The sequence below is a fragment of the Aristolochia californica genome, unplaced genomic scaffold, assembly GCF_029961685.1.
Source record: "Aristolochia californica isolate CCGP_79_NKW_82.1479 unplaced genomic scaffold, dmAriCali1.0.hap1 SCAF_2, whole genome shotgun sequence".
Classification (NCBI taxonomy): Eukaryota; Viridiplantae; Streptophyta; class Magnoliopsida; order Piperales; family Aristolochiaceae; genus Aristolochia; species Aristolochia californica.
The window spans coordinates 47,578,168-47,596,656 of NW_027181881.1; the positions used below are offsets into that span (position 1 = coordinate 47,578,168).

General features: G+C 38.3%; 1 protein-coding gene across 1 annotated transcript in view; it reads right to left on the reverse strand.

The window, feature by feature from the left end:
* Positions 1 to 270: 270 nt before the first annotated feature.
* LOC137956030 (chromatin structure-remodeling complex protein SYD-like) overlaps positions 271 to 18,489 on the reverse strand; it is a 29,938-nt gene continuing 11,719 nt past the window's right edge. The window contains exons 6-29 of the mRNA XM_068803325.1: positions 17,735 to 17,799; positions 16,615 to 17,639; positions 16,227 to 16,324; positions 15,581 to 15,766; positions 15,016 to 15,196; positions 14,675 to 14,872; positions 14,039 to 14,082; positions 13,765 to 13,821; positions 13,570 to 13,666; positions 13,300 to 13,472; positions 12,941 to 13,154; positions 12,677 to 12,802; positions 12,428 to 12,517; positions 11,708 to 11,824; positions 11,491 to 11,571; positions 10,539 to 10,646; positions 9,404 to 9,573; positions 9,214 to 9,292; positions 9,023 to 9,097; positions 8,470 to 8,567; positions 8,173 to 8,280; positions 7,140 to 7,197; positions 6,818 to 7,030; positions 271 to 6,649 (exon numbers count right to left, since the gene is read on the reverse strand). Coding sequence (XP_068659426.1) covers positions 476 to 6,649; positions 6,818 to 7,030; positions 7,140 to 7,197; positions 8,173 to 8,280; positions 8,470 to 8,567; positions 9,023 to 9,097; positions 9,214 to 9,292; positions 9,404 to 9,573; positions 10,539 to 10,646; positions 11,491 to 11,571; positions 11,708 to 11,824; positions 12,428 to 12,517; positions 12,677 to 12,802; positions 12,941 to 13,154; positions 13,300 to 13,472; positions 13,570 to 13,666; positions 13,765 to 13,821; positions 14,039 to 14,082; positions 14,675 to 14,872; positions 15,016 to 15,196; positions 15,581 to 15,766; positions 16,227 to 16,324; positions 16,615 to 17,639; positions 17,735 to 17,799 — 9,835 coding nt within the window. The 3' untranslated portion in view covers positions 271 to 475. The remainder of the gene's footprint in view (positions 6,650 to 6,817; positions 7,031 to 7,139; positions 7,198 to 8,172; positions 8,281 to 8,469; positions 8,568 to 9,022; positions 9,098 to 9,213; positions 9,293 to 9,403; positions 9,574 to 10,538; positions 10,647 to 11,490; positions 11,572 to 11,707; positions 11,825 to 12,427; positions 12,518 to 12,676; positions 12,803 to 12,940; positions 13,155 to 13,299; positions 13,473 to 13,569; positions 13,667 to 13,764; positions 13,822 to 14,038; positions 14,083 to 14,674; positions 14,873 to 15,015; positions 15,197 to 15,580; positions 15,767 to 16,226; positions 16,325 to 16,614; positions 17,640 to 17,734; positions 17,800 to 18,489) is intronic.

The following is an 18,489-nucleotide window of genomic DNA, read 5'->3' on the forward strand; positions in this document are numbered from 1 at the left end:
TGGAGTGCGCAGGACCTCTTATCTAGAAATCGTCAGAAAGTAGAGTTTTGGGTCCTGTCTCATTACCCAAGCTGCGGGAATTGCAACAAAGATCTATCTCTATCAGTAAATGCTTGGCCACAATACATGAAGCAAGCAGATGTATCCATCCTTTCAGTATATAACTTGTGCAATAGACATACCTCTTCCCTGTCAATCACTATTAAGTTATTCTAGTAAATAACCAGCTAACAGCCTTCTAGTATATAATGGTAAACCGTGAGAGAGAACTGAAAATTCCGGGGGCTCTGCTTTCCCCAAGAAAATTAATACTAATACTGAGGAAATTTTATACATGAATATTGACAAGGGAGAGTTGTCTTATAGATACAGGTACATCTGTGCAGATTCGTTGTTAAAAAACTGCCATTTTTGTGCCACATAAATTAGATTGAGGCTTAATATAATCCTTGCATGGCCAAACCTACCCATTCACTTAATCGTTGTCCTTGGCCACTGGATCATTCTCAGAAACATCCCTCAAAGGGGAAGATAATAGTCCTACATTGGCGTCTAAGGACTCATCTAAACAGCTACCATCCTTTACATCAGCGGTTGTTTCATCACCCTTTTGAGAGTCCGGAAGATATAGCATTTCCACATCAGAGAGGCCAGGAGTTAATTGAACTCGACCTTCCGTTAGTTCAGTATCTCCACCACCAGAAACCGCTGGAAGCTCACTACAACTAGGGAACAGAATCTCCGAGTTAGAGGATTCTGCAGCTACAATTACAGTCGCTTCAGATACATGGGTATCTTCTTCAACAACCACTTCCGTAGCATTCAATAAATTTTTAACCTTTTGGCTGTTATCCTGGTCAGAAATAGTGGGAAGACGGGCTTTTTCATCATCTTTTACTGGATCCATCTCAATGGAACACTCGCTAGGGGTAACGGAAAGACCAGACTCTTCCATCTTTTGCTCACTTGTCTGGGTTTCTTGACGCAGAGAAGAAAATTCCAAGGCAGTGTTTGGAAGAGTTTTACCATTGCTACGGGCAGCCACAGTACATTGATCATTTTTCTCAAGCCTCATAATTTCACTAGAAGTCGAGGTTGTTTTCTCTGTCTCTTCTGAGAATACAAAAGCTACAGCTGCAGCTGTATCAACCCCTATATGACTGTCATCTGAGGCATCTACTATCACATGGTTCATAGCACTTGTTGAAACAAGAGAGCCAGGGACACCATCTCGGCTGGAGTCATTCAACAGATCCAGTTTTTCTGGAACCAGATCACCACTATGACTTACTTCCAATTGTCCTTCTCCTTGGACCAGATCTGGTGAAAATATAGCAGGATCAACTTGTCCACTTGATATATTTTTATCCGTTCGACCCTCATCAGCAGTAGGAGAAACATCTTGTCCATTTGATTTGTCATCATTCAATAGATCCACGGAAGCCTCATAACCAATAATTACACCAACTGAATTATTGTCCGACTTGGTAAACTCCCCTTCAGGTTGGGATGTAGGACCAGGAGCAGCGGAAGTGGAAGTAACAGAGAGATTTATTACACCAGTTCCAACCACTCCGATGGCATCAACAGCTTTATCAGCAAAATCAAGATCTTTGCAAGTATCAGTAGAACTAAGCTCACATGACTTGCCACTTACCTCGCCAATATTATCTACAGAAGTTCCACTCTCAGCCCCTAAAGAATGGTTGACTGTTAAAGCAAGACCAGGTGCATCTCCATTGACTATATTCACACCATTAGGAGAACATGCAGAAACAGGTGTCCCAACATCTTGATCATCACCATGGATAGGAGACCCACCTCCCAAACCCACCACCTTGTTGACAGCAGAAACATCCTTCTGAACCTCCAATGGACATGTAACTGGAGATGAAACCATAACATTCTTACTCAATTCAATGATATCTAATTCACTGGATGCTACAACAACTGATTGATCAGAACCAGTAATATTAATATTGCTAATTTCTGCTTGTACAATGATCTCATTCATCTTATCATTTGCATTGAAAGAATTGTCTTGCCCTCCAACCACAGACTTGGGTGACTTTAACCCCAAGGCAGACTCATCACCTACTGCTTCTGCACTCCCATTTATGATCTTTGGAGCTTCATCAAAAGCAAAACATGCATCCCCAGTTTCAGGATGACTTGGATCTTGTTGTACAGAATCAATGAGACAAGCACGTTCTGCAGTGTCCAGATCAGCTACATTTGTACAAGAATCATTTGTTGGTTCCCTCTCTGACCCCTCAGAGATGATAGTATCACCACACGAAGAATCAGTTGCATGAGTAACACTAGAAGTAGAACAATGTACCTCCATGTTAACCTCCACAGGTGCCATGTCAATGCTAGCTTTATTTGAATCTGACAATAACTCAGTGACTGCAGAAGTACGATTTGTTTCAACATCTATTGAAACTGTCTTTGTACAGGAATTTTCTTCTTTGCATTCAACCCTTACATCTTGGCACTCTGGGCCATCTAGCCCTAAATCAGTGGAAATTTTAGCAGGATCATGAACTAACTTCAGCCCAGAATCCATCAGGACTGTTTGCTCACAAGATTTGTCTTCCTCAAGTGAAATACTAGGTGCATTATTGTTCAACACAGGAAAAGCTTCGATAGATGGCAGCTTTTCTAGGCAAGTTTGATCCAAATCAGTTGACATTACATTGGGACCATGAATCAATGGCTCAGCAACCACTGGGTCTGCTTTTTCACAAGAAATGTATCCTTCCTGGGCATCAAAAGGTGCAGCATCTTCTACCTTCTGAGAGAACTTCATAAGAGATGACTCTTCTAGGCTATTCTGCCCCAAATGTGTCAAATCTGCTTTCTCGGTGCCCAGTTCTTGAGCAGCACAAGATACAGTAACATCAACCTCTTGACAACCTTCTGTAGTAACTGAAATTTCAACATCATTGGTACAGGTTAAGTCAGAAATGTCATTTATTGGTACTGTTTTCTCAGTGCCCACTTCTTGTACAACACCAGATAAAGTAGCATTAACTTCTGGACAAACCTCCACAGAATTATGGACAGTTTTCTCAGTGTCCACTTCTTGTGAAACACCAGGTAAAGTAGCATTAACCTCTTGAAAAACCTCCACGGTAATGGAATCTTTGACAATATTACAGTTTGGGTCAGAAATGTCATTCATTGGGACTGCTTGCTCAGTGTCCAGTTCTTGACCAACGCCAGGTACAGTATCATTAAACTCTTGACAACCCTCTGTAATAACTGAATTTTCCAGGCTCAAATGACATGGCACCTTAGCTTCTTCACCAGGATCACAAATTAAATTGGATGCAGCATTCACTGCAGCAACTTCAGAAGAAGGGCCTTTCTTTAGTGTAAGACTAGCATCATTTGCTTCTTGAGAACCTTCTATGAGAGGCTTTTCAAGGCTGATCTGCTGCTCTGCAATGCCTTCTGCATGTTCAGGCATGAAAATTGGTCTGGCCTCTTCTTGATGTACTGAAGTAACATTATTCTCTTCTGCAACTCTACGAACAACACCATTTATCTCTTCACAACTGTTGTCAAGTAGCTTTTCAGGTCCAGATTGCTCGGGGCCATATGAATTTTCAGGAACACAAGAAGTTGAGATCAGTTCAGCATTCTGTGAGACTGATTTGTCTTGTGATGAATCCTCCTGTATCAGATCAATATGAACAACATTTGATGACTCCAACCTCTCTGCTGTTGGTTCGTCTTCAGTTGATTGCCTCAAGTCTAGCAAGTTTTCAGCAGTCTCACAGTGGACATCAGCTTCACTAGCTGCATTTACAATCAAAGGTTCTCTAGTAGTCGTTTCAGGTGCCTTAAGAACTTCTGAACCATCTGCCACACCTGTGCCGCCCATAGGACTCTTTTCTGTAGGTTCACTTTCCTCTGGATCAGTCTTAAGATTGTTTGTCAAGGAGATAGTAGGAAAAGATGCTGATGGCTCAGGACTACTGCTCTCTTCTGTGGCAGCATGGACCTCAACACTCTGACCCATCACAGGAGGCACATCTGGTAACTTTTTTTCTTTGTTATATGCCAGCAACTCAGAATTTATACTCTCTTCTGCTGCAATATGGACGTCAACACTCTGACCCACCACAGGAAGCACATCTAATAATTCCTTTACTCTATTAGATGCCAATGATTCGGGAGGTATACTCTCTTCTGTTGCAATATAGACATCAACATTCTGACCCACCACAGGAGGCACATCAGGTAATTCCTTTTCTTTGTTAGATGCCAACAACTCAGTGCTCATACTCTCATCCATCACAACATGGTTCTCAACATTCTGGCCCACCTCAAGAGGCATGTCTGTTAATTCCTTTTTTTTGTTAAATTCTGAAAAGCATGTCTCAGAAAGCGGGCCCATGTTTGTCACACCAGCCATTCTGAGTTCCTCTGCTGATGACATATCTTTACACTCTGATAACAAGCTCGCAACTGGATGTGCTTCACCTATGACCTCATTGCGATGTAGGCTCACATCTTCGGAAACAAGAATGTTTGCACCAACTTTAGTACATTCAACAGATACAGCTGCCACAGACACAGGATTTTTTTCAGTAGAATCAGAAGAACTTTCTCCAGTTCTTGTCACAATAGGCTTCTGATCATTAAGCGTTGAAATTTCTCCATCTCCACAAACAATTTGCAGCTGACCTGGACAAACATCGGCATTCTGAATTTTAGGACTCCCTCCATAATTATAAGTCTGAATTGAAGTACCTCCTCCTGGTTGCTTCACACTGTCCGCCTGCTCTTGTTCAGTGACAACCTTTGCAGTGATAACATCTGCAGATTTCAACTTTGGTGCCTCCAAGCTGGTGGAGCTTGCGGATTGCCCTAACCCAGAAACTGCATTTTTCCTTCGAGGACCTGATTTTATTGTGACAGGTACAGTGCCCTTATTTTTTTCTGCTGCAGGTTTCCTCCGAGAAGCAGGATGACTAACTGAAGGAGTAACATTCTTCACAGACTGAGGGCTCAAAACTGGCTCCTTGTTAAGATATGCAGTATCTTGCAATGGAACAACTTCAATGCCTTTTCCATCCTGAGCTTCCATTTTTGAGGTCAGCTCAGTCTGAGTACTTGTAATCTCCATTTTGGACACCTCCTCACCAGGTGCCAATTTATGGGCATGATGAGGTTGCACAGGAGCAGAGTCCTCAGATTTTTCAACTAGTTTTTGCTGTGTAGCACTCTCAGAGAGACCCATTCGAAGGTTTCTCCTTTCCATCAAATCTTGAGCCAAGGCTGACATACTTGAAAGAGATTGGGGAACCTTTGAATTATCGTGCTTTTTTGATTCCCTTGAAACAGTGCAATCTTGTACAGCAGATTTAGTCTTAGAAGCAGTACAATGCTTCTCCAGTTCCCTTTTCTCCGGTGAAGACACCGGTCTCTCTTGTCCCTCTTGAGTAACAGAAGGCAATGGGTTGGAAATTGTGCTTGGTGCAGATTTATTACCAAGGGCAGTAGATTTGCTCTCAACAAGTGATGCTTGCTTTTCTGTTACTTTGTTTTCTGAAGATGGAGCCACTCTACTATGTGTCTCTTGAGCAAGTGAAGACACACGAGTCTGGACTGTGCTTGGAGAAGATCTGGTTTCCATTACATTTGATCCGATCAGAGGAACAGCAGCTGGCACCTCCCTTTCTCTTTTAACATGTGATGGACCACCACCCTTCTGTGTCTCTTGAGGAACAGAGGGGCCTGAACCAAGGGGAATAAAGTCAACCACTTTCTGTAAACCTGAAATTGGGTTAACCTCAAAAGCAATTCCAGCTGAAGTTAAAGTTCCCACAGGCCTGAATAACATCCTGCCATCTTGGGTGAAAGCAATGGGTGTATGTGGGCTTAAGGCTAGTTCCTTTGGAAGCCCAGAAACTATATTAACAGGAATAGCAACCGGTGCATCAGGTACTTGTTTTCTTGCACGCCTCCGAGAAGGTTTGTCTGATGAAGCATTTGGTGTCCTTCGACTTTGCCCCTTTGCTTGTGAAGTGGCAGAAGGAGGAGCAGCAGGTAAAGAAAAAGAAACTCCAGACAAGACCGCAGGCTGTGGATTTCCAAATGATGGACCCTTCTGTAGGGTAGAAGTATCAGGGATAGGAGTAACAGAGACAGAAACATCATTTGCGGTGGGACCAACTGCAACTTGAGACCCAATTGTGGGTGGTACTTGAAGAAGAGCTCCAGATGGAGGAATTTGAAACTCCACTTTAGCTCTTTTAGGTCTACCTCGCCCCCGCTTGGCTGGCACTGGTGTCTCATTTTGTGCTGGAGATGGCCCTACTACTGGGGCTGGTGGCTCTTTTATAGGAGGCACTGGCTCTCTTGGAGGAGGTAAAGGCTCTTTTGATGGCAATTGCAGCTCTTTGTGATGTGATAGTGCTGGCTCATCACATGGAATTGCTGGCTCTTTAGATGGAGGTGCCAGGTCCTTGGAAGAGAGTGGTGAAGCTGCTGAGTCTCTCAGCTTGGATCCACCAGAATCCTTCAGCACTGATGAACCCTTTGCCACATCTTTAGGTTCAGACACTTCAGGGCTATCTGCCTGGCAAAGCTTCTCAAATTCTTCTTCTGTCCATTGGTCTTCATAAGAGCGTACCTACAAAAAACACAAGTTAGTAGCACAGTAACCCATTTTGAATGTAAGCCACAGGAATAAGCCCACAACTGAAGCAGGACATGCTAAGAGTTAGTGACTGGCTCTAGAATATGGGTTAGTTCAGAATGATTTTGTATGCAATATACTAAAAGCTATTAACAGTCTTACCTCTCTAGCTCGCTTTCCCCTTCCATACTGTTGGGTATCCAGGCCTCCAATATATTCGTTTTTACGCTTGAGTCCAACATTGGCTGCTTCATAAATTTTCATGGCATTATAGAATGCATTTAAGTCCTCATCTGTCACTAGCCGAGAAGGCATCAGCGATAAGGACTCTGAAACATGCTTGCTTTGTTCTTGCACTATGCTTTGCCAAACAGCCTGAAAACAATTTAACAAGAACAGGTTCCAATTAGAATAGCTGAGAAGGACTCTAACTCACAATAGTGTTTCATTATAAAATTATAGCCACAATCTTATCTACACAGACCATCTCTTCTTCACGTCGTTGTTTGTCAACTGTTTCAAAAATGTCGATCTCTGATTCACTGACAAAAGGTAAAAACAAAAAAACAAAAAACAAACAAAGAGGTGTTTCATTCAGCATTTAACAATAGTAAAAAAATAGCTTTAAAAAAGATATATAAGGTACACCAATAGTTTCTTCAGAAAGCAAATGCCCCTGTAATTGCAAGAGCAAACTAAATTACCAAGTACCCACTATAAAACAGGGACCATATTCTTGCACATAAATACACAACTGATAACATGGTTGAATTATGTAGGTCCAATGAAGCGGGTTCGTAAATAATATGCTCCAGAGCCCCTGTTCCATCGACGGTCGTATAGAACTTGGCAATTAGAACACAAATACTAGTGGGAATAGCCTGACATGAACGGGTAAATATCTTGCGGTTATTAATTGGGAGAAGAACTCCTAACTTTGGTTAGTTCTTTGGGATGGACATGGACTCAACATTAACACAGTATCAGAGCAGGCGTCTGTTCTGTGGAACCTTGTTCGTGCACAGTTTAGCTAATACACTTTTTATATTGTCCATGTTTCGGGTCTGCCCTCTTTTTTTTAGGCCTTCACATGAAGGGTAATGTTAGTTAGAATAATCCAATGTAGCTTAAAGCAAGAAAAAAAATCCTGTGGTTATTAATTCAGAAAAAGGCCCCCTCACTTGGCTAGCCATCTTGGGATGGACCAAGAACCAACTTTGACCATAACTATGTTATAACATCTTCTATGAATTATTAGCTGAAGTTTTAGGTAAATAAAATTATTAGCCTCTATCATATTAACACATTGTTATTGTTACAACCAAACAACATGTAGATTTTAATCCACTCCCACCAAAACATTTCATTCAGAGACAGCAAATTATGTACCATGACAGCCAAATTTCACCAGGTTCCACAAACTTGGTAATCTTGCTAGCAAATACCAACAATGTCTAGCACAAATATGCAACCAGAATAACAACCAGAGAATAAGATATTGACAGAATGAAATTTACCTGCGTGCAATTTTATCATTTAGTGCATCATCATCAAGCACTTGAGCAGCTTCTTCTTTCTTGCATTCCCTAAGTAGTGACTCCAAATATTCTCTTCGATCCTCCGCACTATAACAAAGTTTCAAGATTAATACTTCACAAAAGTTTCAAACAAATATGAACAACCAAATAATGATGTAAACAACTTTTTATTCCAACCATTTTTGGGTATAATCTTCTCTCAACAAGCAAATGTAAACAGATACCACACCAAACTCTCCTCAAATGAATTAATCGTACACAAACTACAGTTAATACCTAGTATTGTTGTCAAAGAATCCAGCAGTAATGCTCTGATTGGCAACTCCTAGTTTGTGCTCAGCTGCAGCTCTCACTTGTTCCTCCACAGTGCGCACCTGGTACACAAGGTATTTGATTAAAAAGGCTGCTAATTTCAGTTAAAATTTAGATAAGAACTTCATGTATATAAAAGGAGAAAAAGGAACTACATTTCAACAACTGCAATAAGTTATTAAGAGAAACAGCTCAGAGTGTTAACAGAGAAAACTAACAAGATACACTTACCTGCCCCATATTTTTTTTGAATGTTGGTTACACGCACCACACCCCATGGGCCCTAGTGAGACTTGAAAGAAAGACCTCACATTGGAAACCCTCCTATGTAACCATTGAACCAAAGGCCCAATCCCCATATTTGCCCCATACTGAACTCATTAGTTCCACTATACTGAAGAAATATCATAACTCTATCTCTAGTAATCTTCCCCATTCACAGAAGCAGAGATTTTTGCAACATAAAAATGAAATGATGAAATTACTAAAAGAACTAAAATGTGCGAGACATATCCACCGTTTCAAATCGCAAAACAAGTACATCCCTCTTTTGACCAATCCTATGAGCTCTTGCCTGTGCTTGCAGATCAACCTAAGAAGCACCACAAAGCATAAGCCTGAGAACAAATCAAACTAATGATGAAAACTTCCGTATCTTAATACGAGGGTAAGTACTTACAAATCTAAACATGTAAACATGGACATTACCTGAGGATTCCAATCAGTGTCAAATATAATGACAGTATCTGCAGCTTGAAGATTAACTCCAACCCCTCCAGCCCGAATGCTGAAAAATAAAGCACTAGTGTCACCGCATTCCCAACCTCTCCCACCTTAAAAAATGACTGAGAGTTTTGTAATTAGTATAATAAACGATCAAGAACATTAGAACTTTTACCTAAGAAGGAAAATAAATGCAGGAGAATCAGAACGGTTAAACTCCTCAATAAGGGCTCCCCGGTCATTTCCAGAAGTGTGGCCATCCAAGCGAAGGTACTTGTACCGTTTCCATGAAAGATACTCTTCCATAACATCAAGCAGCCTTGTCATTGTCGAGAAAAACAAAACCTACAACGATTAACAAAAAACATCTGCTTGCATTTTAACTCCAAAAAAAATAAAAATGCCAACAAATACAAATTCATTGAAGCAGAAAATAAATTAAGGCAATAATTTGGGTCTTCTAATTTTACAGGCAAAAATTTTTTTGACAGAAAAATAGAAAGATCCATGACTAGCTCACGAGAAAAACTTCTGAAGATCATCTGGGTAAAGAAACAGCTGGGGTAGTAACAGGTCAGATACAGGTATGATATGACAAGCGTTCAGTTTGGAAATCCCAAAACACTCAGAATATTCCTGCTGATACCTTCGTCCAAAGAATATGTACACATATTTTTTTATAATATTCTCACTGATACTTCGGATAGTTTATAATTAATTAATGGACTAGAATGGAAATCTAGAGCTTAGCTGTCTACATTTTCAAAAAATTAAATAATTTTTTTCATGAAATAAATGTTAAGGACAAAGGATAATGAAGAAAAATAATAGTGCTAAACCACATCAAAGGTGAAATTAATCATCAGTCCATATCAGTTACCCAGGTATCAATTATCCAGATCCAAACTTGAGATACTGCTAAATCACATATAAGGTGAAGTTAATTAGCAGACCGTATCAAATACCCAGGTAAGAATTATCCAGATTTGAGCTTCAGCAAATAGAAGTTAACAATTACTGTGTTTTCAGAAGTGACATTTTTATTGGATGTACCATTAGTAATCTGAAACCCAGTTTTCATATCCAAATTTCAAACAATTGAACACCCACTTACGCACAAGTGGAGAAAGATATATTACCTACAAATAAAAACTTCTCCTAATGCATGCACACAGAAACAGATAAGATATATAAACATATGTACATACCTACATATACCTTGATATTTGATAATATATCAGTAAATATTTGTAAATAATCAAGATCATAGGCACTGTTCAGTACAAAAGAAAACCAAAATCCTTACATACCCGATGATCAGTAGCTTTAAGCTTAGGCAACAAACGATCTAACATCTCTAGCTTCCCACAGAGCCGAACAATTGGTGGAAGATAATGTTTGGGTATTAAAGTATCAACCTACAACAACATTGAAGTTGAATGCAGTAAGACAAAAGAATGTGTGTGCAGCAATTTGTGAGCAGAGAGAGAAAGTGGGAGGAGATTGAGGATTAAATGTTCCAAAACCAGAATGCAAGAATACCCAAAACGGTAGAACCAGGATATTTACAACTTTTTTTTTGGAGGATATTTACAAATTAACAGATGCAGATTCAAGTCCACAAATGTTTTTTTTTACATGATGCTGATTTTTATTAAGACAAGCTCAAAAGAGCAAATTACAAAGGAGGGAATCCTTCTCATACAATGAAAGATTGCTGGGAAGTTCCGAATTTAGCCAAGTCCACAAATGTTAGGTGGACAATCTTTTTAGTGTGGCTACTTGATTTACATCAAATGGTTTAAATTTCATTTCTTCATATTCTGCAATTTTTTGTTTGTCTAGGTATTAATACTTGATGTCCATTTCATACTTCTCATTCTATTATTTTTATTTTTATTGGTAAGACAGAGATAGTGGGAGGGAAGCAAATATTATGAAGTGAATAACGATCTTGTAACCATCAGGAACTGAAGAACTTCTAACCACTGCTACAAAAAGTTATTTCATTGAACTAATCAACACTCAGATTTTCTTTTCCTTAGATAGATCTTGAGCAATATCAACAATTATTGTAGTTTGTAAGTCATAGTACTGAATTGCCTGTCAGGGTGAGCTTGCATACATGCTAAGCTTTTTCCATATGAAAATTAGTACAGCTAGAACACAATAATGTAGCAGCTAGGACAAAAATGAGATTATGGAATTGTATATCATGTTTGGAATGTTTGAAAGAAGCAATGTCAAAGGAAAATAAACTACCTCCTCAGCATGCAATTGGCTCAGATATGGATGATTGCAGATATTGCGTAGTTCCATCACAGTGTTGTGAACTGAACGGGCCTAATTGCAAAAAAAAAATTTGTAAACTTTATAGTAAACAGAAGTTTTTTTTCTTTTTTTCTGTGTTGAGAAAGGGCACTTCTTTGAGAAAGCTTTAATGCTTTAACTACACTTGATAAAAGAAAAGGCCAATTACTTTTGAACTCCCAATTGAACCAAGGTTTTCCTCCACCCTCGTCATTAGAAGCTTTTGATAGGCAGAAGCCTCACATCTTATCAGCCTTTCTATCTTCTCAGGCAGTTCATTCTCAACCTAACACAGACAGATAACAATGAATAGTAAACTATGTTGCAAATGAGCACGAATTACTGCTTACTATACAAGATCTAACAGTTTCCACAAATATCATTGTCAACATCGAAAAATTTCAATGACATTCCAGATGTTTACAGACACTAAATGTAAAACTGAAATCAAGATGAACATAGTCACTAATTTAAATAAATAAATAATAATAAAACTAGGGACATGCCACACCTAAATCTTTAAAAAATAAATAAAAATAAAAAAAAGAAAAAAATCCTAACAGGAAAAAACCACCAATATATGTAATCAAGATGAACATAGTCGCTTATTTAAATAAATAAATAAATAATAATAAAACTAGGGACATGCAATGCCACCTAAATCTTTAAAAAATAAATAAAAATAAAAAATAAGAAAAAAATCCTAACAGGAAAAATCCACCGATATATGTAATCAACAAGAAGTTGCTCTCAGATAATATATAAAAGCATTTCTTCAAAATGTTATTATATAAAAGTTTAATATTTGAAACCAAAGATTACAATAGAAATAGCACGATAACCCCATAAAGATCAATAGCAGAATCTAAAGCTAGAACCAATTGCAGACCTTGTGCTTCAATCTCCTAAGTACAAAAGGTCTCAGGACCTGGTGAAGACGGTTTATAATCAATAGGTTCTCCTCCTCCGATAGTAAAGCCTGTTCAATCACAACAATATGTCAACAGTATTGGGTGGAATTCTGTATTATCAAATATAATACAGCACCAGAACTCTATGCGGCCAACGTGAAACTCAAGCACTGGAGCTTGCAAAAATGAATACAGAGTAGCAAATATTGTAAGAAACTGAAGCTTACTTCATCAGCTGAAGTGTCACCACCAGCTTCAAATGGTTTGTTGAACCACTGAGAGAAGTCCTCTGATGAGTTGAAAATGTTGGGCAGCAAGAAGTTAAGTAAGGCCCACAACTCCTCCAGATTATTCTGTGCAAGCAGTTAACTGTTATTTACTTGTGCAGGTTCTCTCTCTGATATAGAAGAGAGCTCAAGAATGAAAAAAATTCATTGAAAGACGTTAGACACCCACACACAACACTTAGAGAAAAAAATCGCCTATCTAACCTGCAGAGGTGTGCCGGTCAAAAGTAAGCGATGAGAACTCTGATAGTGCCTCAGATCTGCATTCAATTTGCAGGAAGCATTCTTTATACGATGACCTTCATCAATTATTATATAATGCCAATGTATTTTGCTCAGCTTTGGCCTATCATGTTTGTTCATTAGGTACTCATATGTTGTCAGAAGAACATTGAATTTCTGATGAACTATCCTTTCTCTGCAATAACAAAAGTGTTTTAGTCATTATCATATAGTTCTAAAAAAACCATTTCATATATAAAAATATAATTAAAACACAGACACTAGATTGATTTGCGTCAAGTAAATCAATTAAAAAAGAAAAGTTTATTATCTGTCATTACTTGAATAACCTACGCCTCTCCTCAGGTGGACCAGCATATGTAATTTTGTTTACACCTCGGGCCCAGAAACTAATTTCAGAGTCCCATCCAGGAAGAACAGACGATGGCACAACCACTAGAAATGGTCCTCTGTCGTTTTTTGTCTCCATCAGGTAACAAATTAATGCAATAACCTACAAATAGAAAATTCTTAAAACATGCAATGTTTCTTCAATTAATCAATAAGAAATACATAATTAAATATCATTAAGGTAACCAAAGATCATATACCTGAACTGTTTTGCCGAGACCCATTTCATCCGCAAGAATACCATTTAAGTGATTATTATATAGTGAGACCAGCCATCTCAGTCCATTCATTTGATATCTACAATAACAGCAGGAAATGTATAGGGTAAATAAACAGGCAAGAAAAGGACATTGACAGGAGAAGAAGACAGGAAAGAAGGAAGATAAGACACTCACTCCCTCAATTTTCCACCCTGCAGTGAAGTTGGCTGCTCATTTATACTCTCTTTTATGCTGCAACAAGAAAAACATTTAACTGAGAATCAGCGCCAATTTTTTGAAGTTCAAATAGGGGGGAAATGAAATAGATATGTGAACTCATTCATATTAAATGAATGAACGCCATAGAATGAAATAGCAATGTAAATTTTGTGATAGCTTAGTCCAATAACTGTTACATTTTGAAACATAAACAACAATTCCATCAATGACACCAGGATCACATCAGTACCTGTGAGCCAAAAGATAGTACTTTTCATTGCTCTCCAGGTAATGCTGCAAATGCAAAAGATGAGAAATCAAGTTGAGGAACAGAAACAAGTTCAGCATTTCATCAAATCAGCGAAGATGTCTAGAGAACTCATATTTTGCAGAAGACAATTGATATCACCACTCAGACAACTGAAATTCTCTGACAATAGTTTACTGTGATCTTTTTTCTTCAAATACAATTATGTTGAAGCAGGCGCAAAAGCAAAGAATGATTTCATGAGATATAGATAATTAAATGTTTTGACAGTTCTTAGTTGTGTGTTTTCCCCAGAAGTTGGGTTGTCAATATAGGTACTATATAGCTGGTTCTCATCCTCCAGAAACCATGAAAGAACTAGCAGTATCAATTTTTATTGAATGATGTACTAGCACCATCATTGAGAAAAGGATCACCTAAAGTAATGGTCTCATGGCTATTAAGCTATTTTTTATCATGTGCATGGTAATTTGGCAGATATATAGGGTTCTGGAGTAGGTTGATCAGACAGATCTTCTATTCATACAAAAAGACATTACCAGCACATGCCTTCTGCTTCTAAAATAATATTCTTAGACACTAGATAGAAGTAGAAGAGAACAAAAAGCACTGCTGCACCTTTGCTTGGTCACTATCATCTTCATCGTCAATATCAATGTCATCAGTCTCAATAACAGTATTTACTGCTTTTCCCTCTTCCATTTCCATTTCAAAACGCCTTGCCAGGGATTTTGCCTCTTTTAATTTAGCACCTAGCTTCTGAAGATATTTCTCAGTCTCCTTAAGAAGCTGCTTAACACGATCTGATTTGGCATCCTACATGCAGTAACAAACAAATTGCTTTCTTTACAATGAAACATCTATTTACCACTTCACAATAGTTATCACAAAATACAAACCTAATGAACCAAAAAAAAAAAAAAAAAAAAAAAAAAAGGATGGAAGAGTCCAGATAATACCTGAACCATTCGCAAATACCCTTCCACATCATTGTTCTTTAATAAATTGATCTTCTCTCGCTGGATTCTGTCAATCTTCTCACGATGTGCACGTTCTTTTCTCTTATGGAACTCCTTGACATACTTATTGAAACCCTTCCAACGTTCCCTCTTCCATTTGAAATGATCATCAAGCCGCTCCCTTCAAAATCAAACCAGCTAATTTATAGATGTCCCTTAATAGGTAAAAATTAACAGGATTAACAACTGAGGATGCAAATATTTTCTGTTTGATCTGTTGCATATAACAATTGAAATAAAATATTGATGATTCTCTGCTCTTTTTGTGATTGAGGCTCAAGGTTAAGTTGTTCATACAAGACAATAGCAAAGGTTGACAAAAAAAGGATGTCTAGATATCAGTTTGGACATTCTAAAAGAGCTTATCTGGTAGCACTAAAAGCAAAACGTGCAACATTACAAAGCAGAAAGACGGCAAAATATTGGAGGAGTGAATCATTTCGGAGAAAATCAAACACTCATAAAAACCTGAACTTAAATATTCAATAGTTCCCAGGATACACACTTGTGAGCTTCTACTTCACCAAAGAACTCTTTCTGCCTCTCACGGATCCTCTTTAATCTCTCCTCCTTCATTTTCTGCTCAAACCTTTCAAGTTGTTTCATTCGCCGTCCATGTCTATGTTTCTTGATTGATTTCAGACGCTCCATGTCAGATGTAACAGGTTTGAAGAAATTATGCAGAAAATCACTGTCCAGAAACAGAAGTAATATTAGAAGATAGAAAAAGGAAATAACAAACAAGAAGTCATGGGAATAAGTAAGAACAAGCAGCTGCAGCTAGCTGAAATTTCTGAACCCCCACCCAAGCCAAAACATGAGAGAGATCCATGTAGGGATATCAAACTGTAGAAAAGGAATTGGATAAAATGGAAGCTTCCTCTATCACAACAAGTAAAGCTAATTGGATCTACAATTTAAATAGTTCCTCCATCAACAGGCACAACAATGAAAATAAATAGTTAACCCAATCAATTGCAATGGAACCTGGCATGGATGTCTATTTATTTTGTATTGATGGTCTATGACTGCTAAAACAGAAGAATGGGAAAACAAGACCCGTCCATTTGGTTTGACCCTCCAAAAGTACTGCTGAAGGGCATATAGCCAGTTGAGAGCACTTTCACAGCTCTCAGACACAAAAGAAATACCTTCTCAGACGCTGTTGAAGCTGAAGCAGCTGGAGCTTTTTTAGTTCAATTACATTTTTTGTCCTTGCTGATATATCCTCTGAGGAATTCACGTTCTCCTGTCAAACAGGTTTGAACTAAGATAATCCCAAACAAAAAATAATAACAGATTTAACACATACGGCCAATTTTCTTGTACATATATAGAGGACAAGGTCACACCAATTTGATCTAACCACCTACTAGATCCTATGAGCTTTCATTTTATTCAATTTCTTCACAATTAAAAGTAGGTTAAAGCAATGTCAAAAATATACTGCAGCTACAACAATACTCTCTTGGACTCGCCAAGAAAATGAACTGAAAAGAGAAGTCTTCATAAATATTGTCTAACATGTAAATGCAGCACCTTTATCTTATCATAACATGCTGCAATTCTTTCCTCTGCCTTCTTCTGCTTCAATTCCCAGTTTTTCTCTTCCTGAACTTTCTTTTTATGTCGATCCATTATCCACTTCTCCGAGGTAGTATACTTTGAAGAAGAAAGTGGGCCATTTGAACTGAATTTTTCTTCTTCAGGGTCAGCAGATTTGGCAGGTGGACCAAAACCAATGGCTTTGAAGCCATCAAAAGGAAATTGCTTTTGCACATCAGAAACCCTCTGAACACTCACTCCATTCCCAGAAGCAAAATAGCTATTACAGACAATTGACTCTGAATTAGCAGGTTGACCATCTGCAGTACCCACGTTTGTGGTGAACATGCTCAAATCCCTTCCATGACTTGCTGATGTCTGCTCTTTTACTGAGACAGCATTTATTTGCACAATAGGTGTCTCAGGTTTATAAAATTTGCTTGCTCTGTCACTTTCTTTAAAAAATTGAGATTGGTTAAAGGGGAATACTTTTCTTGGTGTAGCTTCAGTTGCTTTTGAAGCATCACTACTGGGGACTTCTGAACCCGGAAAGCTGGTTATCTCCCCATGATCTACCTGCTTGTTGCTGCCTGGAAGAGAAGAAGATGTTAGACTTGCCTTTCCAACTTGTTGAGGCCCATGATCAAGATCATCCTTATCTAAGTGACTCTCAGATGATGTCCTTCCACCATTCATAGAAGAATCTGACTCCAAAGCTTCCTGCATCTGCAATTCACCCTCAGGTTTTCTTTTAACTGGTGGAACCCACTTCCTTTCTTCCACTGCTAAGGCACGATCAGAAGCAAGACCTTTTTTATTTTTTATCTTTGTTGAGATCTCTGCACCCTTGGATGAGGCATCTGTCTCCACTGGACTGCCAGCAGATGAAGACCCTGGTGCATTCTTGGCAAGTAAGACTTCTTTCCTAGTGTTCCTAGTCTCATTTTGTCTTCCAAAGACAACCGCTATTTCTTGGTTGTTACTTAACATATCTCTTCTATGATCATCCGATCCTTTATCTACAAGTGACAACAAACCATTCAGATGAACATGCTCACCTCATCCAATGGCATTCAGAGAGAGGGGAAAAAAGTAATAAACAAAGTCTACTTGCCTTCTTTTGATGTGCTATCACCAAGTGCAATTTCAAGATGCAGTTTTCTAGGCACCAAGCCATTTCTGCATTTAAAAGAACTTATTAACAGGGGAAAAGATTTTGTGAACATAATGGAATAGGGGAAAAAAAAAGAAGAGAATTTAAGAAACGATTTTTTGGTGTGTTGTCACCAGGTGCAATTTCAAGATGCTGTTTTCTAGGCACCGAGCCATTTCTGCATTTAAAAGAATTTATTAACAAGAGAAAAAAATCTGAGCACAATGGAATAAGAAAAAGAGATAGAAATTAAGAAACATTTTTTTTTTGCAGAAGAAAATGAGAATAAAAAGACCCAAGTGGGCAAAAAAGTACAAAAGGAAAAGCAAAAACAACAGTGAAAAAACAAAAACAGACTCATTCATTTTCAATCCCATCATGGTACATTAAGAGTGGCTATATGAAATCCCAGCACCAATTGAATTCGTTTTCTGCAGTTTCCCATAGCAGAGATGAGATTAAATTTCTGTTTAGAAACAAACAGGAATTCCTGTCAAACACATTTGATACTCTTTGCAGTCTGAGTCCTTAGAGCAGTTCCTAGTCACATTACAAATGTCATAAAGCATAGTCCTATTCTGAATCCATGATCAACCCTAAATAAAATACACCATATTCAGTAAGTGACAAAAAATCTAATCTCTTTTATGTTTCTTGGTGTCAACCATTCTATAACGCTCAGGCTTAATGTAATGGTCAAATTAGGAGTCCTACAG